Source organism: Alligator mississippiensis, chromosome 1 (genome assembly GCF_030867095.1).
Source record: "Alligator mississippiensis isolate rAllMis1 chromosome 1, rAllMis1, whole genome shotgun sequence".
Classification (NCBI taxonomy): domain Eukaryota; kingdom Metazoa; phylum Chordata; order Crocodylia; family Alligatoridae; genus Alligator; species Alligator mississippiensis.
Window position 1 is genome coordinate 268,481,475 of NC_081824.1, and position 23,962 is coordinate 268,505,436.

Here is a 23,962-nt window from a genome sequence, read left to right on the forward strand (position 1 = left end):
AGGGCAGGCTTCTAAAACTAGAACCAGTGCTGTTTTTGTATTGCCTATCTTTTCAGATAAACTAAAGGGGCTGGGGTCAGGCTGCTCGCTTTACTCTACCAGTCTGTAAACCAGCTGTTTTCTAACATTTATTGTTAACCCTAGATTTTTCCTACTGTCTGCCCACCCTTTCCCTCGGTCAAATTTTAGGACACTGGTAACATTTGGAAGCTGTGTAATTCTAGCTGGACAGAGATCAGGATGGATTCCCATAAATGCTTGCCACTCATGCTTGCTTGTTTTGCTCATTCTTGGCCGTTTGAAAGGAGAGACTCAAACAAGAGGAGACAGAGTTAGAACTTTATTAGGACAAAACAGGCACAGTTCAGAATCTCTTGTTAAGGATGACACACAGCTTTGGGCTCAACAATCCATGCACATAAAGCACTGTAGACATACAAAAAAAAAGTTAAATTGTTTTCCCTGTGTGTGCACGTGTGTGTGTGTTTGTGTGTGTGTGCAGGAAATTGTACCAAATCAAACTCCTCATTAGAAGCAAGGAATCACCATGCTCTCAACAGCAAACGTTGGAGGGACGAGCAGAATTCCCAGTGAAACCATTCTCAGCTCATATACACCCAGCCCACTCATTCAGAAGCAGCTGCCCATCTCTGAAAGGGCAAAGCAGGGTAAAAGAGAGGGAGCAGGTTGAACCTGAAATGTAAACTTAACCCCCTTGTTTCAGTTATGTGGTGAGTAATAGAATCAAGTATGGTGAGGTGGGGGTCGTGGAAAAGGACCAACCCAAGAGTATTCTCAAACAGCTTCACTTTGGGGTCCCAAGAATTATGAGCTGATGACTGCTCAAGATCACTCGCAGAGTGAAAAGCAGCGAAGTGCTTGTCTATTTCTTAATGAACTAGTGCCTGACAGAAGACTCAGTATTTTAACAGCCCTGATGGGCAGGCCCAGCAGAACAGCCAAGACCCGGACAAGTCATGGAGACTAGACAATATTCTTGTAATCAAAGTCCCTTCACAGTAAGGTCGAAGTGCAATGACAAGGCTAGTACAATTGCCATCCAGGTTGCAGCCCTTCTGCAGATAAACAGAGGATGTCATTCTCCAGGGAGGCATCACAGCAGTGTGTGGCTGGTTTAGAAGTCTTGTTAAAGAGGAAAAAAAAATCACAGCTATCCTCCCACATGCTATTCTTTACTTTTTTTTTTAGCAGTGACATTTGCTTCCACGGAAAATCCATTTGTGTTTGTTAGGGGGACCTTTCTTTTGCAACTGATCTAACGGAGTGTCTTAGGAAAGTTCCTTCAGCCCACTTTAATGGTCGTCTGGGTTGTATCCAGGGATATTAGGGTCCATCCTCTGGTCTGACCCTGGAATCATGAGGATATTTCCATTGCTGGACACTGAGGCACTTTGATTTTGTGGAGAAAACAGACAGTTCTACAAGAAGGAGTTATATACATAGTTTCAAAAATTCAAGTAAAATTCATAGTATAAGTAAGGCAAGTTGGTATAACGCATCTCAGTCCAGGCAGATGAGGGAGAGAGAGAGAAGCTAAATATAAAGAATTATTTCTAGTGTATTCTTTCTGGTTTCTCCTCAGGGGAGAGAAGCTACAGCTCGTTGTGCTTGCAAACCTGATGTAGCCCCCAAAATGGGATTATCCGGACAATGTATGACTCTTGTGTTCAGTATTACAGCCTGTGGCCAGTCTCATATTTAAGGCAGAGGGACAACCTCAGAAACAGACAGGCTCTGGCAGAAAATGTTTTGAAGGGCTAAGGGCAGGTCCTGTAATCCCTGTGGGTGGCTATGACCTGCTGCTTTTTTTTGGTTGCAAATTAGGTGTGGTCTGCAGGATCGTGGTGAGTTGCCAGTGTACCCCCTGCCGGGTAAAGCACAGTCACCTGAGCTGCAAGGCAGAAGAAATGCTGTTTGGAGTATGGCAAAGCCATTCACAAAAATGGCAGAGAGCAATAAAAGAGAGAGAAGAATGGCAAGCATTTAGAAGCCCCACTGCAGAAGTTTGGCTTAGCACTGAGACATCCTCTCCCTCCTTGCCGCACCTGGAGACCAGTCACACTGACAGGTCGTCTGACCTAGCCTTGCTGCTGGTGCGGCTGGTCTTGCTGAGCCGGCGTTTCTCATTGAAGTAGCCATTGGCAAGCAGATGAGGAGAAGATTCATTGGCTACTTCAGGACTCTGTGCATAGGTGATCTGAATAAATTGCTCTTCCCGGACTGCATCATCTTGGCTATGGACCCTTTCAGTGGCAAAGTTGGCTGTATTCTGCTGAGAGGCCATTTTGTTGCTGAAAGGGCTGATGAATTTCCCATTGGGGTTTGCCAAGCACTGACTAAAATCTGGAGGAGGAGTGCAGCTTTGGGCCATGTCCACTTGTGGTGCAGTCTCTGGCTTGACGCTGACCATACTGGGACTGGGTTTGTATGATCTAACACACTTCTCTTTTGCTTTTTTCCAACCCAGGTGGTAGAGCTCAGCTACACTCAATAACAGTGACAGCACTGCTACAGCAAGCATAAAGACGATGAAGACATTCTTCTCTGTGGGCCGTGAGACATAGCAGTTCACGGGGTGGGGGCATGGTGCCCGTTGACAGATGTACAGGGTCTCCAAGAAGATCCCATACAGGATGTATTGTCCGACAATGAAGGCCACTTCCATAGCGGTGCGGATCAAAATGCTGTAGACGTAGGTGTTCAGCAGGTTGCCTCTGAGTAATATTCTTCCACTTGATTCCTCTTGATAGACAAACTCAACTTTCTCTGCTATGGGATATTCCTTTTGGTGGTATGAGTCACCACCGCTTTTTATCTCCTTCCTCCTCAGTTCTGCCTCCTTAATTTTTCTTTTCTCTTCCATGCGCACCTTGTGCATTGCATGGCCCATGTACAGCAGTGATGGGGTAGAGACAAAGATGATCTGAAGAACCCAGTACCTGACATGGGAGATGGGAAAAGCCTTGTCGTAGCAGACATTCTCACAACCGGGCTGCTGGGTGTCACACATGAAGTCGGACTGCTCGTCTCCCCAGGAGGACTCTGCTGCTGTGCCAAGCACCAGCATCCGGAAGATGAAGAGCACTGTCAGCCAGACTTTCCCCACCACTGTGGAGTGTTTGTGGACCTCCTCAAGGAACTCTCCCAGGAAACTCCAGTCACCCATTTCTGCTTCCTGGGAGAATAGCCTCTGTGGAGAGAATGACGGAGAGAGAGAGAGAGGGTCTGAGCAAGGTGGTGATGAGAGAGAAAATGTTGCATTTGAAAAACTTACCAAGGAAAAAGTCTCTGAGGATTCAGCTGTTGATGTATTCACTCAAAAAGCCCTTTCAGAGAAATTGCTCACACTTTTACTTCTCTGTATCACGGTGGCAGGGTTATGCCCTTCTTTGGAGCATCTAGTTCTGGGGATCACCTCTTAAGACAGAGCATGTGGCTAGATGAATTTCTAGATCTCTTCTGGTTTTAAAGTATAAATTAGCATAGCAGGCACAGAGTAGGGCAGGGTGAAGTTTTATTCAAGCAAAAATTTAATTCAGTTGAGTCAAAACAATTTGAAAATTTAGGTTGAATTCTGTAAAGGGTTTGACTGAAGCAAAAATTAAAAGAATTGAGGGGACTTAGGTGCCATTGGGGAAAGGATATAGGCTCCTGTCCTAGTAGTTAGGACCCTCACCTGCAATGTAGAAAGCCCATATCCTCTCTAACTGATTCACAGCTGTGATTTGATCAGAAGTTTCCCACATTGAGCAACCTAACCAGCAGTCAATAGGGTATTAGGTTATTCTGGAATGGGGGATCTTGCAGTCTCGCCTAGCGGAGCTGGTCTAGATTGAAAACAACCCACAGTGCAGTGCAGTAGTGATTAGAAGCCAGGTATCTCCTCTTCCAGGTGAGTGCCTAGGCACCCAGTTATAGAGTCATTCTCTGTCTTTGGGGCCAAATAAACACTTAAGTGTTTTATTCAAAGAGGGACTGCATCAACAGAAGCAAGGCCAATGACAGTGTGCCCAGTAATCTAGTGGTTAAAGCAATCTCCTAACAGCTGTAAGATCTTGGTTCAGCTGCCTACTCTGAATTGGGCAGCGTGGGGCTTTGGACTGGACACTGATCTAATCACTGGGTGAGGGTTCCCCTTCCCTGAGCTTTGCTGATCTAGTTTCTTTGAAAACCTCAGGATATAAAATGGTTTGTTTGGGATTGAAGAAAATGTTTGATTTGGTCCAAAATTATTTTTGTATTTACAAAATGTTTTAAAGAAATGGTTTAAACCCAACCCAAACATCAACCCCAAATATTTTCTCTTACTTTTTTTTTCTTAGTTTGACCACTAGACTGACAAATGAATTATTTGAAAAGCTCTGATATAGACTTGTTAGTGGACTGCTAAAATCTTTGAGGATGTACTAGACTTTCATCTTATTTTCCTTAAATAAAATCTTTACATCGCCCTAATCTTTTTTCAGAAAGACTGAAGTCTGTGGCCTGAGCTTAAATCTGTTCTCTGAGAGATGTACACCCTAAGGTGGTACTCCTTCATCTGTATAAATGGCAAAAGTACTTACCTGTGATCCCCCAAATTTACCGATCCTTTGGGAGGAGAGATCAGAATAAAGCCAGAGCTTGCTGGTACCCTTATGCTTTCTCTTTTATATGTCTGTGCTGTCCTGTAAAATGTATTCATCGGGGAGCAGAGATGCAGGAAGTTTAAAATGCTTGCTACTTCATCTTATCCTGCTGGGCTTCCTTTCCAAATTGAATGCTACTATTAAAAGCAATGTGCAGAAAATACTTAGCCAGCTACACGGTTTCATTTTGTTTTTGTTGTGAGTAGCCAATTCTGACCATTTTGGTCACAAATCATAACCAAATCAAGGCTCCCTGCCCTGTGCTTCCTGGGGCAGCAATGATCTCCAGTCCTTTTTTGGTCTTGCAAATCAAATTCTGATCTTTGATGCTTGTACCAGCATCCTCGTTTTCCAGAAAATTGAAGTATTGGCCCCTGCTGTATTTAAGCTGCCAATATTCAGTAACCAAGTGAAAACAGACCTTCCCCTGAGATATCCACCAAAAGAAATAAACCTATCTAGAAAGATTAGTAAAATGCCAAAATGAGAGGGAAGCACGATGGTCTTGGACTCAAAGTACAGGGTTAAGACAGGAACTCTTAGTTCTCATCTATTCCAGACTATGCTACAGGCTTGCTTTGGTCAATTTACTTAACTTCTCCATGCCTCAGCTCTTGTGATTACTAGAGTGGAAATAATGGGTTTAAATCATCCTTAGTGTAGCTTCTGGAATAAAGCAGGTCAATTTGGTCCACTTATAGTCACTGTACTTTTGTTATAGGGACACTGGGGCCATGTCCCCACCTGCAGGGGTGTGTGCTTGTACTGGCACAAAAAGTAGTGGCACAAATTTGTGCCATTACTTTTTGCCACCATGCACACCCCCGCACATGTGCTGTGGTGTGAGGCAAAATGCTGCACTTTGGGCAAACTGCCCATTCCCTGCTTCTTCCAGCTCCCAGCATGCTAGACGAACCAGGGCAGATGTAGAGGAGGGGAGATGCTCTTGACAACAGCCAGAGCACCACCCTGGAGTACCCAGCCTCCAATTGCTCTGGCACATGCTTCAGGACTGTCAGCTGTGATACTTTTTTGGCAGTTTTTTTTTTTTATACTAGGAGTTCCTGGTATCAAATTTTGGTGCCACACTGCAGGCTTGCAGCATGGTGTATGGTTGCACATGTGCTGTGTGCAGTTTGCAGTGTCTTAAACAGGTCGCAGCAACAGGTTTGAGGTGCCACAAACTTCATGTGCACTCTCACCTGGGTGCGCCCTGGGAGGCTACTATTCTCCCTATTCACATTGTGATCCAAAGGCAGAGATGCTGTACAAGTACACAGCTGTTATAAAATAGCAATCCCTCTAACTCACCCCTTTCAAAGGCATAGTATCTTATGGGCTCTTAACAAATGAATGGAAGACTTAAGAATAACAGTGATACTTGCAACACAATAAATACCACTAGATGAGAAAACTGCTGAAGCCACAGAGGAGCAAGAATGTGACTCCCTTTCCTAATCCTCCTTTGTCATGTCTACAGGTTGGCAATCCCTGCACAAAGAAGCCTGTGGAGCAGGCAGTGTTAAATGTTGAGCATTTAGTGCAGCAATGTGCTAGAGATTTTGTGCATGAAAAGGTAGGAGAACACAAAGATATGATTGTTGTAGGAACCACAATGCAGGAAATGTAGGAACCACGATGCAATGAAAATTACAAAATGAAAATGAAAATTATCCCCCTGTTATATAACAGGGATAGTTCAAAGCAGCACTACAAATGCTGTTATGGACATGTACAATGTCACCCTGTTACAATCCACGTGGGAATATCACAGACCTAATCCTCAGACTTGGCTCTGGCTACTTTGTGCTGCCAAAGATTGCCTTAACAAGACAGCTGAGAATTCCCCCTGGCAAAAGGAGATGCTAGGAGGCCATTCACTTCCTTCCATTCCATGTTGGCAGTATGTCACGAGGTGGGAAAAGACAATGAATAAGGTTGTCGATCCTTAGAAGATACAGCTGGTTCTATGAGACTACTGTAGACCTTACAATCAGAGCAGCCCTCGTGTTGCTCTGAGTCAGCGGGGGCCAACCTTTTGGCAAATGTGTCACAAACTAGCCCCACGTCCTCCCCGGGTACCACTTGGATCCCTCTCCCTTACTTGGTCTGTTGTTCTTCTTTTTGCTCCCTGTCCTGTGCTTCCTGACCAAGCTGCTGCTCTGTTTCCTGCCCTGTGTTCCCTGCCTGAACTGCTGCTCTGCTTTCTGCTCCCTGCCCTATCTGCTGCTGTGCTGCTTGTCCCCTCCCCAATCTGCCATGTGGCACACACAGAGGCTGCCCATGCCACTTGTGGCATGTGTGTTACAGATTGGCCACCCCTGCTGTAAATTATTTGAGGGGCTGTTTCAGCCCCCCGTCAGCTCAGCCTTAGGGGACCGGAAACATGACTTAGAGTAACCTCTTTCACTCCCCCCTTCCTCTTCATGTAAACATGGTGCAGCTGGAATTTTATCCCATTGTCTGAATTTCCTGATTTTGGTATATTTGCCGTTTCAATATTGTGGGGAGATTGCCTATTGATTCTCCTATATCCGGAGAAGCCAAGGCAGGCATGTTGGTGTTATGAGTTATTTATATATAATCACTATACAGTATTCCATTGTTTTTCTCGGAAGGTGTGTGGTGACTCCATTGGGAATGACATGCTAACTACCCTGTTACCTCCTGATAATAAATACTTCATGAACCAATGCTCTATGTGTGGTGTGGCAGAGTTGTATGTGTGAGATATTTTCCACTGGCCAAAAGGAACAGAGGTTTGGTAATACTCTTTTTCCTTATCTTTTCATAGTTTCACAGTAGCTAGGGTCAGGAGGGACCTGAACAGATCATCTAGCCTGACCCCCTGCCACAGGCAGGAATGAATGCTGGGTTCACAAGACCCCGGACAGGTGATCATCTAACCTCTTTTTGAATTTACCCAAGGTAGGGGCGAGGACCACTTCCCTAGGAAGTTGGTTTCAGATGAGTATCTGCTGCTTGCATGTGTTCCTCAAGGCTTCTGCCTCTAAAAGACTAAAGCAGATGTCTAACTGATGCCATTGTACTTCATTATCTCTGGTTGACATGAGTTGACTTCTTGTATGCCTTGCTTGGTTAGGCATGGATTTCCAGTGTCCTGTGTTACAATAGAAAGACTTTAACCCAGCAGTTGCCATGATGGCCTGGGATCATGGTGTCAAAACACCTTCCCGTTAACTAGCAGTTTGGGGCATGTAAAGGACATGTTCAGCTTTGTCCTGGAGTCCTTACAGAAGCACAGCCAATATTATCCTAATGGCAGCTACTCTACATTGTTTGGCATGTGGCAGGCACAGAACAGGAGTAAACGTGGAGCATGTTTTGATGGCTGCGCTCCCATACGTTCAGAGACAGTATAGACATGACCTATAATGGAGCCTAGAGTTTGCCTTGACCTGCCACTTCATGTGAAAAGGACATACGGCCTTGTCTTCATTAGGATTTCACCCCAAATAAGTTACCTTGAGTTAAGAAAACACCTTTCTTCCTAGAGAAAAGGAGTTTGGGATGCATTTAAACAGTTAAACTTGTAATGGAAAATACATATATAAGGCTGTTAAATTAATGTTGCACAGAGAGATCTTGCAATTTTTATTTTCTGGGTTTTTCATGCATTTAAATGTCAGCCTCATATTCTATTAATAGCATATTTTATATTTAATTCACATCTAGCACAGTGGATTTCTCTAACTTGGACAAGGTATAGTAAGACTTCAATACTGGAGAATTTTTTTACCTCATTTTTAGTTATTAGTGAGCTGTTCTTAAAACTTCAGTCAAAGTTCAGAAATGTTTCCAAGTGATGACCTCTTAGTACTAGTACTACAGAAAAAAAATGTTTCAGGACGTGCTTCCCATCTAATCACAATCTGACATCTGTTGCTGTACTCCCTACTTGAGAAACTGTGACGTAAGCTTTAACCCCAAACTAGGATTTCCTTGTTTTTTTCCCTATCATACTTCTGTATCTTGGGCCCTAGGGCCTTTTTTCTGTGAATGAGTGGATGGACTAAACCCTTTTGTACTCCTAGGTTAGAGCTCACTGGACAGATTTGATCTGACCCTCCTATGACTCAGCATACATTTTGCAGGGGCCAGGCACCTGATATTAGCATGACTCCACAAATTAATTCTCCATGTACACAGACTCTGCCACCCTGTTAAAATCTCTTAAGCAATTAACATTATTTTAGATAAATGAAATGGCTATGTGTAGTCACGAGGTCTTGGCAACAGTGGAAATTTAACAGAGAAGGTGTATGTGACAAAGACCAGCCTTACATGACACAAACCCATCAAGATGGCCATGCTAGCTTTTCCAATTACCTGGAACAATATTAACTTAACAAAAAACTCAAATATCAAACAGCCAGACTATACACAGAAGTCAACCAACTTTTTGCCTTGCGACCAAAGAATTCCAAGATACAATACCTCATCAAAGATAGCACCTGTAAAGACACTACACTGATGTGAGTACAAAGTACCTGTATCTGTCATAATTTGTGTTTCCTTCTCCTATCCCCTTTATGATGAGAATAACAGACAGGCAGGATTTAGCCAATACATGAACCGTTACTTCTTGCTCTGGATAATCTACTGACCTTGACCGTCAAGAGAAGGCTTCAGAGAATGGTTAGGCGAGTCACACCGATGAGGTGGGTGGGGCTGTTCTGCCTGGATGAGTACCCATGCTTCCCAATCCTCTTCTTCCCACCAGCCTTCCCTCCCCTCTCTGCCCTCCTGTTGTCAGAAATTCACCAGTTCCCTCTCCTCTGAGGACTGGTTAGAATATCAGCAGCAGTGATATAAATAGCAAAGCAAACCACTTCACACGAACTTTTCCCACAAGAAAGTGACAGGAGGATGCCAGCTCTCTGGGATGTTTCAAAAATAAAGTGGAAAGCCTGATTATAGCAGTGCTTCTGCGTTCTCTCCTCCCCAACTTTCTTCTCCCCTTGGCATGTCCTAGAGACTAGGTGCATTCAAAGAAGCTCAGAGAGAAATATTTATTTGTACACTGCAAGCCTGTTAATTAGCAATAGATACATTAACCGGTTGATTTTCTCCCTGATTTGACATTCATTGGATCAGCTGGGGTGGTAGTTTCCATGGGTCCTGCTATAACTCCCTGTTTCTGTGGGCTGGCCTTTGCCTAAAACCTTCTCTGACTTTATGCCAGCTCATTGTGCCCATAGCAAGAATCAGCAGCATGGATCTCTTGCCTCCTCCAACGTGCAACTTGCGCCGGGGAGGGAAGGGTGTTTGGCAGAAGAGCCAGTTGCACTGGCTCCACACAGGGAGGAAATTATCAGCTGTTTAGTTTTATCTGGACTCACTGGTTTCTTTGTGTTGGCTGTGCAGTACAGAGGACCAGGAAAGGAAACAAGACCCAGGTTTTTCGTGGGGTGTAGAAGTGCTAATTGCCTGTCTAGGCCTTTCAGAGTTAGGGAGAGCTCTTTTGAGTCTCTCTGGGTGCATCTACATGTACATCAATGAGCTTTTTTCTAATACTCATTAAATTTAGTAACTCCAATGTGAGGTACTAAATTAATGTGCATTAGGATGCTCTAATGTGCAGTAGTGTTAGCGCATGCTTTTTAGATGACACTTAATGTGCAGTAACCTGATTTACTGCACATTAGTGTAAAAGCATGTTGTATTACAGACTGCTTTAATGCACAATAAAATAGGCTACTGTGCATTAAAGTGCACATGTAAACGCACCCTATGTGGATCCTGTCTTAGTCCAAGAAAGCTCAGATACATAGGTTTACTCACAGTGCCTCTCATCTGTGGAACTCAAAGTGTTTTGTAAGCAATGGGGAAGCCGCCCCGCTCCCTGCAGAATGTATGGGAAAGATAACTGACTTGTTCAAGGTCACATTGATGAGCAGCAGGGCTGGTGACAGAACCCAGGAGTCCCAAGTCTCAAACCAGCATCCTGAGCTCTAGACTGTGCTCCCTCTCAGTTGTCATTGCAGTGACAGAGCTCTACTTTAACACATCCTGTCTCAAACCATAGCCTTTGGCTGTGCTTATGTAAGCCAGATGCCTCTTCACTCCTAGTCCCCCTCCTCAGTTCAGAGAGATTTGTGCAAGGTTCACACTGATATCTGGACCCTTGGGCCCTCTTGGAATCACAGACAGCTTGTTATTCCTTCTATGATGAAGTGTCTTTTCCCTCTGCACTCCAAATGTGGAAAATCTCAGAGTTCACAAAAAGAGTGAGAGAGAAGATAAGGGATTTGAATTAGCTGTCACCTCTTGGACACATACACCCATGCAGATGCACACAGAGAAACAGACACACGGACATCACTCAACACCTTCAAGTGAATACATCAGGGATGTGTTGCACACACGAGCCACTATTGTGCTGAGTATTTTCATCTGAAGAGATGGTGGAAGTTTCAGACTCTTCTAGCTGCTGAATTAAATAGTTCTAAGCATTCTTATTGTTGGTCTGTGTACGAAACCTGCTGCTTTGTTTTCTTGATCAGTATGCATTGTGTAGAAGTGTGCACAATGTAGAATTATGCATTAACATAGCTAAATATTTGGGGGCCAAAGTCAGCCCTGGTGTAGCTACATGAATTTCTAGGCTCTGAGGCTAGAAGGGACTTTAAATTCAGTGGTGTTACATTAGGCATGAATGTGGCCCATCCCATTAAGTACTCACAGCTGCAGCTGAAGTCATTCGGATCTCTTTTTTGAGCGTATAAAGCGCTGTATAATGCAACGTATATATCCTAGGCATCTCACACTTCATTGACACCTAAACTTTAACTAAGAAAAATGGCTAGGTATAGACATTTAAATAAGCCAGAGGCAGAATCAATCTAATTGATGTGGTTTTCTGAAAGCAGCATAGTTTAGATCATAGTTTCTAAACCTGTGGGGGGTACGCAAGACACAGGTAGGGGGTACGTGGGTACCCCAATGCTCTCTCTCTTTTGCTCCCTTTTCCTCTCAAAACTATGGCAACAAATCTGGTAAATTCCCCAGTAATAATTTGGTTCAGCTAATAAATAAATCCCCCAGTAATAATGTGGTTCAGCACTCCTAGGTTAGGGCAACATCACCTCTAGCTCAAGTACATACTTGAGTTGTGCACCCCTGGTATAAAAGGTGGCAACCCTACCCACACCAGATCAGACATCTGTCATATCACTGCCTTATATACACAGTCCTTCTTCCAACATATGGCACACATTAGTCTGTAAATATAAAATCCCCTGGAAAATTGAGTGTTAGGGTACTTATTAAAATTTTCAGAACTGAGGGGGTACTTGCTACTTAAAAGGTTGAGAAAGGCTGGTTTAGATCAGTAGCAAACCGAACACACATTTGCCTTTTGGTGGGGGATGGTGGCAAATCTTGGACTGGGTTCTGCCATTTTTAAACCAGTCTATGTGCACTGAACTTCTGGTCTGTCATGGATATAGATCAGTTTCTGATCACTTATACCCATACACTTAAAGTGTAATGTCTGTACCTGGCGAGACTTGCCCTTAGCATGTAATGAGTCCCTTCTGATTCCCTTGTGATACTCTGGGCTCTTGGTGGGCAAAAGGAATGCAGTAAATTCAATAAAACTGGATGCTAGTTGGCTAAGCAAAGTGTTTGATACAGCATCATACATGCTTTTGCATTTTTGAGGCAAACACACAGACAGAGACTGAAAATTAGCTGAAGGACCATAAATTGAGGGGAACGATAACTAACCAGTGTGTGTGCGCGCGTGTGTGTGTTCATGTCCAGTGCCGTGCTTCAGAGATCACTGTTTTACTTACTATCTCTTTCAGTGATCTCAAAGAAAAGTTAACTAGTAAAAATTACATTTGTAGCAGGCACTGAATTGAGAGGTAGTAGTACAATGGCAAAAATAACTAAAGTTGAAGTTATTATGGCATTTAGGATCATAGGCAAGAAATAAATGAAGTGGACAAAAAGCAAACTCAGATGGCTGGGAGAATTTAATCTAAACTGCCCATGCTCAGTGGAAGTAGTAGGCTTCAAGGGACTTTTGGGGGTAACAGCAGATCTCTCTTCCTTCTTCCTGGAATTCTCTCTACCTCCTTAAATTAAACATGTCCACAGCTGAAATCTGTCTTTCTAAACAATCACCTGCTCCCAAATTCTCTAGCATTATCAACTGCCACACCATTTCCCATGATGGCCGGACTTGTAACACAGGGGGTCACTTTCAACTGTTATTGTCTTTCTCACCTAACACTGGAGCCTCACAAAATCCTGCTTCTTCTTTTACACAATCTCTAGAAGTCTCATCAGTCCTCATCCATATTTCTCAACATAAATGATGGCAGCAGTTGTGGCTCTGTTTCTGAGCAGAACAAAATTGGTTTATTGCACACGTGCACATGCATACACACATTCCCTATTTTAAAAGAGCTTTATTAATTAAGGGTCACATACTCAAAAGTGAGGAAATGCCAAAATCTAGATTTTCTGTGCAGTCTTAATTTAAAAGATCTTAACTAAATGGTTGGCCACTTTGCATATATACAGTATGAGGCAATACTTAATCATATAGCACTTCTTCCTCATCCAGCACACAGGAATCATGTTACTCACTTAATGAAGAGCTATCCAGTATTGCCTTTCTCCTCATTGTTCATCGTGTAGACACATGGGTTATTTACTGCACACTACTCAAACCTAACTCTGATGACAGAATTATTAATTCCTTCATTGGCTTTTCTATGACTTTCTTCATTACGGTACCCAACAACTTTAGACGTGTTTCTAGAAACTTCCCTGCAAGGTGAGTGGGTGATATTTTACAATACCACTCAATTTTACAAACAGAGAAATGAGGCTGAGAGAGATGAGTATCAAAGGTGACCATTAAGTGTGAGATGCCCAGGGTAGTAACACAGCGCTGTAAAACGCATAGCATGCTCAAAGGAGAGCTTCCGCTGACTTCAGCTGCAGCTGTGAATGCTTGGCATGAGCACAAACCAAGCTCCAGGGGCTCAAGTTGTAGAACCAGAAAATAAGGAAAACATGCCTAGAGGATGTCTTTGAAAAGTTTAGTTTATGTGACAGACATACGGGGTCTGTGGTGGGGACAGGTTCACGTTTTTCCAGAGTGGCATTCAGTTGCCTTAAACTTGGGACTCTTTTCTTCCTCTTGTGCTCCCCTAGCTTTCACTACACGCCTCCCAACTTTTGTAACAAAAGGAGCAGGGGTTCCACAGATAAGAGCCACCTTTACTGCACAACCCTGATTCAACCCCTCAGCAGGTCCATACAGTGCACTTAATATAGGGCACTCTTTTCCTTTTTGAGGGAAAAAAGGTTTCACATGAAAAAATGTTACGCTGTCCAACTCTCCAGGCATGCTAGTAATTGCACCGTCAATGAAAGAAACCACCGGTGTAGCTACTTTTTAATGTCTCTGTTCAGAGAGGCTGATCCTTTGTTCCTTTACAGATAATAGACAAATCTGTCTGTCTGTCTATTCCTTGTGTGGATATTTCAGGAAAGGCCTGGAGTGTGGAGTGTTCTTCATATAGATCTTCTGTTTTCTAGCAGTGGCCAGAAAATTGATTTCCTTGCCTCTTTATGTATTCTGATCCCAAAGACTGAAGCTTCTCCACTACCTCGTGGGGGCCATTTCTAATTTGAAGACTCTTTCCTTGTGCCTCAAACAGTAATACCCATGGCGTGCAACATATTCTCTGAAATGTGCTCCCTAACGATCAGGCTGGAGTGCTGATTGCTCAGTCCTTCTAGTCTATTTTCAACATCGTGAGATAAGTCAGAAAACCAGAATAAATGTGCAGAAATGTGTGAAATCTGTCTGAAGGTCAAAAAGAGAAAAGGGTTTTGGGCAGGAAGTCCTGCATTTTCTGACAAGCTTTGAATTCCTTCTAGTAAAGCCCTGGAATTCCAGCTCCCAATGTATTGGGATAAAATATAATGTAAGGGAAAAAATAATATCCAATGCTTATAGCAGCAGGAATACTTAGCATAGTTCCCATGTGACCAGTGCTTCAAAAAGAGGCGAACCAGCATTTTGAACTCTGAACTCTCAGGAATTCTCTCAAACTAGGATATCTCTCTCAGTGGACAGAAAAACAAAAGTGTTGTGCTCCCTCCTCAGAGCTGAGACTTTCAGGGAAAAAAAGAGTAAATATAGTGCTATTTGGCTTACACTGAAAATGTAGCAATTGTGTGGGATTTTACAGTAACGGTTTAGCCCTTGTTTATGCGCACACATACACATGCAAGTGTGCATAAGTACACATATGAATATCTTTATTCATGGATAAGGGGCAAGATAAGCCATAGAAGTGCATACATACTGTCCCCCCAGTGCAGTTCATATTTGAGCTTTAAAACTCTGCAGTCCCCTCTCTGTGAGACAGGAACTCAGCTGCTTTGTCCTAATCAGTCTATGGGCTTCTCTTCTCAGGTTGGCAACAAGGCTGTTGATTTAGTTCTTATGTGGATTCCCGTCTCCTGTCAATTGGACTGAGATATCTAGTCACAATTTACCTTGGCCATTGAATTGACATCAGAATGACATGATGTCTACTAGGGACTTGGCTACTGCTATTGATTTTATTTGGAAGGAGCTTGGATGCTGCAATGACAGGCATCAGTACAAGCCCTCCTTGATGGATCTGAGGTGTCACTACACACTTTGGACTGGATTTGAACTGACAATCAAGAGACGAAAGGCTCCATCTCCCACTTCTGAGCCCTGGAAGCATTTTAATAGCTTGACAGAAGGATAAAGACACCAGATTTTCAAGCTGATTATACCATGGAAACTGTCACCATAATACCAACACTATTACATATTCGAATGTAGATTAATTCTTATTTCAAAGATAAAATTTAAAAAGCCTGAAGGGTGTGTAGGGGAAATAGGATTAAGAAAGAAGCCATTAGTACAGGTGGAAGACGTTCTTCTCGTTGGATTTTTGAGGTTATTGGGTATTAAAGGGGTTTGTTTAGATCAGGAGCTGAACCCAAAGGAAGTTCACAGAACAAAGGGAACATAGCCCTGAGTGAACTTCGCACGCAACACATTTGCTAAAGACACTTCAGCCAAGCAGTACTGTATATTTCCATTGCTCTCTCTAGGAATGTCAAATAACCTTCTCAGTCCCCATTTCACAGTTTGGCACCGGGATATGACATCCTCAAGAAAATGAAGCTGGAAAATTTTAAAACCCTCCTGCATGCCTTAAAATAAGCTGTTCCCAAGGTACTTTGTGAAGCAGTTGCACATGAACAGCTTCTTGTAATAAGTACTTCCCTGCACTCCTTACCCTAGAACAGCTTCCCTGCAAGCGGAGGGTTGCTCTAACCACATCTGCCGTCTGTACATCATATTCTAAGGAGTTTTCTTTCTCCTTCTCTATTAAGTTTCAGATTTTCTGGGGTCCCAGTTCAATTCAGGTGGGTCCCTCTGTAATTTCTGTAGCTGTTTAGAATGGAAGGAGTTACATTTTTAGGATGTTCAGAGCTGTCCATATTAGAAGAACATATACTTCCAAGCTTATTCCTTTTTGACAATTCTTATCTCTCCCCTGCCCCACATTTGTCCTTGATTTTAGAAACCTGGCCTCCCAGTGACACTTCCGAACTCTATTATTTTTTTTCTAGATGACATTTTACTTACCTGGTTTTGACAGCTCTTCTATGGTCTCTTCTTCCTTGCTGGGGCTCCTTTCTTACTTAACTTGGCCTTGTGGTTCTTCTTTTCAGCTGCTTGTATTTTGCTCTTTTAGTCTGTCTCTCTATCCCCCCCTCTTTCTCCACCCACTTTCTCTCCCTGTCTTCTCCTACTTTCTCTCTGCCTTTCCCCCCTCTTTTCCACCTACTCCCTTTCTGTGGCTCTCCCTCTCACTCTTTTTTTTTCTTTCTCCTCCCCACTCACCCCCACCTTCTTTTTCTCTTAATGTCGTCCCCAGTGTCTCTCTCATGCCTAGTTACCCATCTTTCTCTCTTTTTAGATAATAATTCTGTTTGTTTTCTCCCTTCCTGGTCTCTACCTATATTTCCTCTTCCCCTTTGCAGGGGGGTGGCACCAATTGCTAGCCTCACTTTGCCCTTTCCAATTGCCAATAAGTGTGTTTCACACACCATCTCCTTAAGACAACAAGCCATGTTTTGAGCCTTTCTCTAAATGCAAAATGCTTAGGCTAGCCCTTTGCTTATCCTAACCAGGGACTAGGGAATTTTCCACATGGTGCACCAAAGAGAAACCTGGGTGGCATTTTAAAAGGCCAACCAATCAAAGCAGAGTTTATGCCATACAGGAGTCTTTTATTTTGCCAAGAATCTCTTGTACAAAAAAATGAAGTAAACATTCTAAATATAAATACATATGTGGCTCCAAATATTAAAATTAACCCCAAATGCAGCACATACTATTTGGAACAGAGGAACAGTCATAACAGATCAGATTCAGGGTCTATTTGCTCCTGAATCCTATCTCAGAGAGTGACCATTACCCGACGTTTCAGCGAAAGGTGGGAGAAACCCCCTTGCAGAAAAATATGCCTATATTTGGAGGTATCCAATGCTCTAGCATGAAGAACTGTGCCCTTTCTAAGAATGTTTAAGTCTTATCTCATGTCAGATGTTCTTATTATCAACATCCACATCAAATCCTATTTTTCATTCCTATGATGTTCTTGGCCTCAGTGATGAGAATGAGAGTTCAGACTGCAGTCCATTGGGCCCAAACCTGATGTCAGAAAGCAAATCTGATAGAAGTGTGATCTGAGACTGACAAAAGCAAACCCTCCTCTGGAGACCTTTTATACCATGCATTCTGTATGCTCTCCTGTTTTCCTGCACTCCAGTGATCCTGCTTGTAGCCATAGTTCATTCCCATCCGGAATAAACATTTGCTGCAAACCCTACATCAAGCAGCAAAGGGGCTCATGTAAACTGAGCACAGGGCTAAGAACAAAAGACTAATTTCTGCTCTGATACTGATGTGCTGCATTTCCTTGGTCAGCAAACCTATGGCTTATTTCTCCAGGAAAGATAGCGTGTAGTGAGCTATGGTGTGAGTTACTCCACACCGATTTCCCATGTGGACAGTGTTTAGTGGCACTAAGAGAACCTTTATGTATACCTCACTCCTCTTTGAAAGTGAAGCAACCTATCTTTCACTTAAGTGTGCACTAAATGTGTCCACCTGGGGATTGGTACAGTATGGCTAATGACCTGTACTTTTACAGGTATTCCTAGGTATTTTGTGCCAACTTTGCTGGATAGACAAGCCCTTTGCTATTTTGCCCTTTATTTTCTTCTTTGCAGAAAAATCCTATGTCATGTAATATTATAAAATATAAAAAGTTGCTTGAACCATTCTATGGGGCTTAATAGACAGTTACGTACCTGCTATGGAATTCTATTATACAGGTTAAAAAACATCAAAGAAAGAAAGTACAAAGAGCCATTCCCTATTAAATTATTTAGGGGGTTTTTGGAGTTATTTCCCTAGATCCTTATTTTCATAGTCTTTTGCTTTTATCCTCATGAAATACCATAGGATTTTTTCATAATGGCCTATCTGTAAAAGCATGATAATAGTATGGCCTGACCTGAGAGATGGTTTTAGAATTGGTTAGTTAATGCTTGTAAAGTGATTTCCATTTGCTATTGAGGCGTAAAGTGCTGCTGTTATATGTGTAGTCTGCCTGAAATGTAACATACCCTCCTTGCCTCTGTAGGATCCTTGCTGTACAGTCAGATGTGATCCCCTTTTCCTTGGTTATTTCTTTACTTTACTCTAAGGCTGTTTCCAGAGGATGCCCTTTTGTTCCTTTGGAGATTACCTGTAATCCTGGATAAGATCTGGTTCTCTGCACACTGAGGCTTTTTCTAATATACATACATATCATATATACTAAGGGACTGATCCTGTCCTATTCAGATTCCTCAGTTGCTTTGCTGTATCAGTTAGAATGAGCTGGCCAGAGGGAAAACAACAATGGGTAGGCTTGAAAGAAGTAGTATCAGGCTGGAGGGAAGTTATCACTGAAGTTGTTCGAAGGTCAATTTTGGGGCTGCTCTTGCTTGATGCTTTTCATTAATGACTTTGTAAAAATGCCCATAATGTCTGTACCTGGCCACAATGTGGAGAGTGTGGTGATGAAATTTGCTGATGACATAAAGTAAGGAAGCATTGTCTCTGCAGAAGATTCCAGGTCACAACGACTATGAGCTACACATGCAATACAGCAGTGAATGAGGCAAATGCAGTCCAAGGAGACAGTAGAGAGAGGGAATTTTTAATGCCTCTGTACAAGGCACTGGTGAAAACCTATCGCTAGCAATGTCTACAGTTCAGGTCCCCTTGCTCCAGGAAGATGAATTAAAAGTGGAACAGGTATGGAGAAGGTATGGATCACTACTACAGTGATCAAGAATATGAGGAGCCTGTTGTATGAGAGGAGACAAAGGATATGTGTAACTGAGTCAGAGGAGTGACTGCAGTGCTGTGCAGGAGCATCCAGGCTAGTTTTTAACTATGTAGCTTAGGTACCAGTAGCAGTTTAACCACAGTAACTAGGAATTCAGTGCAAGCTCATTTACTCTGCTTTTCAGGGATAAGAACGTACTAGGAGTACAGCAAGGGAATGCACACCACAGCAAAGAAACACCATTTAAGCTAAAGGACAATGTTGGCAATGAACAGATGAATGTAAGCTGGTTATAAATACATTTAGACGAGAAATCAGGAGAAAGTTTCTAGGCATCTGAGTGAAGTTTGGATATAGCTTTCCAATAGGAGGTGCAGTGGCAGACACCTGAGTAGTTTTAAAATGGAGCTGAATGAATTTATGAAAGGGATTAAATGGCATGGTTGCCTGCCATAACAGGGGCTGAATCCCATGACCCAGGAGGTCCATTCCCACCTTGTTTCCTTAGTTCCTATCACTGCCTTATCCAAGCTGCCAAATCTCCCGCATAATGGCAGAGAGAAATTCTGAGTAGGTTATCAGCACAATGACCTTTTAGAACTGATCCATATTTATTCTGTACCATCAAATTAAAATAAAATTATCTAAGCAATAAAAAACTGGTACCCTTAGAAAATTCTTGCAAATGCACAGTTCCTGAGAACTTCTCAAGAACAGCTTCCTGAGACTCATGTATTTGAAGGGGCTTCTTCACATAAAGTAAATGTTCCTGGAGTGTTTTGCTCTACTAGGAAGGATGATTCATGCAGTGATAAATGCTCCCTTGATACACTGGTGGCTTTGAAAGGTTGTCCCAGAGGAAAGCATGTGATTCCTTAAGCTTACTGCAGTTTTCAGGGAAGTCAGGGGGTTGTTATGCCAAGGGACTGTGTCCCTTCTCTTCAGCCTTGATGAACTAGGACATTACAGAGAAAAGAATTCTACTAGTCAGGCTAGAATCCGGGCTATTACTGCCATCATCACCCCAGGAACCTGCTCCTCAATGTGACCAAAAGGCAGGAAACTATTGAAGAGGTGGCTAAACTCCTGCCAGTGCTACCTGAGCTATTAAACAGGTGAAAATATTTGTCTAAAATTCCCCAATGTAGACATTGCTTAGATTCTGGACCTCTGAGGAAGGTAATGTTGTGGGGACATCTTCATCCCAGAAGTCTAATTTCCAGGGCTAGACTGGGCCCTTGGGTACAGGGACAGGGTGTTATGATAAATTCTTAGGAGTCAGGTGAGCTGTTTTATACACTACCATGTATTTCATTTGTAGAAAAATATGAAATGATTTAATTTTTACCCTAACTTCTGCCCATCCCAGAGTTTCAATTTAGCACAGGCTTATCAAAAAAGGTGAGACAGAAGAATGTCATAGTCATAGACTCTCTCCAATACCTGAAGAAGGGTGTTTGTGTCCAAAAGGTTGCAAAGAACACCTTTTCCAACTATTTAGTTGGTCTAATAAAAGATATCACATTTACGCAAATAACCTTGTCTGCCATTGTATCATGGAATCATAGAAAGTTGGGGATGGAAAGGTCCTCAGGAGGTCATCTCGTCCAATCCCCTGCTCAAAGCAGGACCAGCCTCAACTAGATCATCCCAGCCAAGGCTTTGTCTAGCCGGGTCTTAAGGACCTCAAAAGATGGAGATTCTACCACCTCTCTGGGCAACCTGTTCCAGTGCTTTACTATCCTCCTAGAGAGAAAGCTTTTCCTAATTTCTGACCTAAACTTCCCTTGCTGCAACTTGAAACCTTTGCTCCTTGTTCTATCATCTGCCGCCACTGAGAACAGTTTAGCCCCATCCTCTCTGAAACCATCCTTCAGGTAGTTGCAGGCTGCTATTAAATCCTCCCTCAGTCTTCTCTAGACTAAACCCAGTTCTTCTTAAAAGCCACAATTTCTCATTCAAATTCAGAAACTGTTTAATCAGTAGAAAACGAAGAGATCATTCATTCTTTTGATTCAGAAGAAGTGAACATCTCTGAAATACACAGTCAGCTTCCAGCCTGCTGTTAACTGTAACAGTCTGCTGCACAGTCTCATCTAATCTTACTCTTACTAGACCCACCTTTCACCTCCAGAGCACCTCTCAGCACACAGGAGTCTAATCTGTTGAGGGAGGTGAGTACCAGCCCTATTTCATAAAGGGGGGACTCAGTCAGGGAGAGGTTAAGTGATTAGCCCAGGGCCTCAGCAAGTGCTCTGCGAAGTCAAGAGCTGAACCCAGGAAGCCTCACTGCCTACCCCTGCTCTAGCACCAGACAGCTTTTCCTTTCTTATACATCTATGAACTTGTGTTAAATCAGTGACCATCCCACACACATACATAATCTCCATTTTTTAATGTAAGAAGAAAATAAAGTATAAACCATTACCTCTTTCTGCTGGTTCTGGACAGGTAGAGGGAGAAGCACAGAGTAAGGTGGGTGGAGGTGACTGAAACTTAACTTTGGCCCAAACTCTAAAGCATGCTGGAACCCACCTCTCTGCTGATGCTGAGCACCCAGCAGGGATCCTTGTCTGAGGGAAGACCCTTTAAACAGGGTAGGCAGACCTCAGGTGGCTCCTGGCACTCAGCCTCTTGCAGTCTGACAGTAGCTGACTGGCTGGAGATTCCCTAAGCTTGAAGGCAAGAGGCTGGGGGATCCCAGCTCCTTTGCTGTGCCTGACATGCACTGGCAGCTGTCTGCCTACTATTCTTTTAAAGAGGCTTCATGGATTGGGATAAAAATGTGATCTTACGCAGGCTGCATTGTAAGCAGCAACTTGGCTCCAGTTCAACTCTTTCTCTGGCTCCCAGCTACTCTATTTTTAATGAAGGAATTTGAGGCTATCAGAAAGGAAGTCAAATTGTTTTAGGAAAACAATAGCAAAGCAACTAAATGTTTATTAGTTTCCTCCTGAGGGCCTGGGACCAACTTGTCAAACTTATTAAAATGATGGCAAGGCAATTTGTTTTAAAGGGCTAACTCCAAGACTCGCAACTTTATTCCTGTTTGTGCCTTTGTGAATAATGATTCAGGGGAACAGATTTCTAGTCTGGGAAAAGTGCAAGTAGGATTTTAGAGTGGGCAACTCAGGGCACCTACTGTAGCAATGGCCACGGTGGGATTTTCATTATAAAAAGAATACCCATCCAGGGATTTTATAACTGTCCTAAAAAAAATCTTTCTGGTGGAAATGTTATTTAGAAGCTCAGAAGGAAGATTTCTTTGGTCATTTTGAGCTATGCAAAAGATTAAAAAAATATACACCAGGCCAGTGACAGAGCCAGGAATTGAATCAAGGCCTCCTGATATGTGCTTTAGGGTTCTAGCCCCGGCCTATAAAAATATTCACATAACTTAGAGACAAATGCATCAATTTAATAGTGTTTTGAGTCCATTAAATCACTGGAGCAATGCTAGTGTACAACTGGTGTGGAAAGCCCAGGTACTGAACCTTCAAATGTAAGACATTCAGGCCGAGTAGGGCTGTCATTTACAAAGAAAAAAAAGAAAAGAATAAAGCAGTCAAGCAATAAGCACTTACAAACTCTGTTTAACACAGAGCTGTATCACTTGTTTCTATTGCTATCTGCTTCCCTGGGGTATTCTCCTGTTGCTACTGAACACAGTGATGAAACTTACCTTCCACTTCAACGATGCAGGATTGATCTCCTAAAAGCCTCTTTCTGAAGGGTGCCAACCACACACAGCATCAAAATTCTCACATGCCACAATTCTCTGAGCAGCTCAACAATCACTTTTAAAACAAGACACAAAAGAGGCCACCACAAAAAGTCTCCTCCTCCTCTCCAGTTAGTGTGACGGTATTAAAAGCAGAGATTTAAAATATCACTATTCTCTGAAGCCTAGGACAATATTCAATTCTGAATCAGTAATAGCTTCAAGATCTTGTCCTTTATCTTGTAATCCAGCAAGGTTAGAATCCCATGCTATATTTTATAGCAGAGCTGGGATTACATGATCTCTGGAAGATCCTCAGACTGGGACAGTCTGATATACAAAAGATCGTCTCCTGTGCATATTTCTTAGAAATTTAAAACTTGTGTCTTAACCATTTCTGTCACTCATAGCTTCACCTGGTGACTGAGACTCCAGTTCAGAACAATGTCCCTGATCAGCAAAACCTTTTGGGCATAAACTGAACTTTCAGCACATGCTCTGTTTCCCTTGATTTTAGTGAAACTAATGCAAGTTTAAAGTTAAGCACCTCTTTAAGTGCTCTGCTGAATGTGACTGTAAGGCAGCCTGCTCTGTTGGCAGCATGTATGGCAGATATTAGCTATACAAAAACTGTTTCTAAAGGGCCTGTGTTCTAAAGTGTGCCCCAAGCAAAACACATGATGTGTGTTGATCTGAATGTTTTATTTGCACTTGTTTAGAATGGCCTATGTAATGTGTTCATGGCTTTGTGGCAAGTAATACTGTCATCCTAAGTTTATGACACTAGATCCTTTATATGAGCATCACACCAGCATGTAGTCTCTTAATAATCCCTTAGGCTCGAGGTCAGCCCAGACTTGGGCATGTGAGTAGCTTTATGTGATTCCTCTGACTTTGATGGGGCTACTCATGTGGATAAAATGACTAATGTGCGCAAATGGTGGCCCATTTGTAGGTCAGTTGTGATGCAGGCAGACGTCTTCAGAGAAGGCAGGGTGGATTTGCCTCTTACAGACGAACCAAAGCAGATATAGACAGATAAGAAGCGCCCACTGTGTAGGCCGAGAGACCATGGCTGGCTTCAGACGAGGTTACTTGGAAACGGCTGAGACAGCAGATGTTGTCAGATGATCAAATGTATTATG

The 23,962-nt window shown here is 42.8% G+C and overlaps 1 protein-coding gene across 4 annotated transcripts; it reads right to left on the reverse strand.

Annotated features, from left to right (window-relative positions):
• Window positions 1–327: 327 nt before the first annotated feature.
• GJA5 (gap junction protein alpha 5) lies at window positions 328–22,908 on the reverse strand. 4 transcript variants are annotated; one of them, XM_019476363.2, is made up of 2 exons: window positions 22,779–22,908; window positions 328–3,211 (listed from the first exon to the last, which is right to left on the reverse strand). In XM_019476363.2, the coding sequence occupies exon 2, from the start codon at window positions 3,185–3,187 to the stop codon at window positions 2,078–2,080; it is 1,110 nt and encodes a 369-aa protein (XP_019331908.1). In that variant the 5' UTR covers window positions 3,188–3,211; window positions 22,779–22,908; the 3' UTR covers window positions 328–2,077. The 4 variants fall into 4 exon arrangements, with proteins under 4 accessions (XP_019331908.1, XP_014454489.1, XP_014454490.1 ...); XM_014599003.3 differs by lacking the exon at window positions 22,779–22,908 and adding an exon at window positions 21,632–21,864; XM_014599004.3 differs by lacking the exon at window positions 22,779–22,908 and adding an exon at window positions 21,525–21,862.
• Window positions 22,909–23,962: the final 1,054 nt, after the last annotated feature.

Coding starts and splice junctions, on each gene's coding strand:
- GJA5 (XM_019476363.2), bottom strand. CDS start 3,187: ATGGGTGACTGGAGTTTCCTGGGAGAGTTCCTTGAGGAGGTCCACAAA.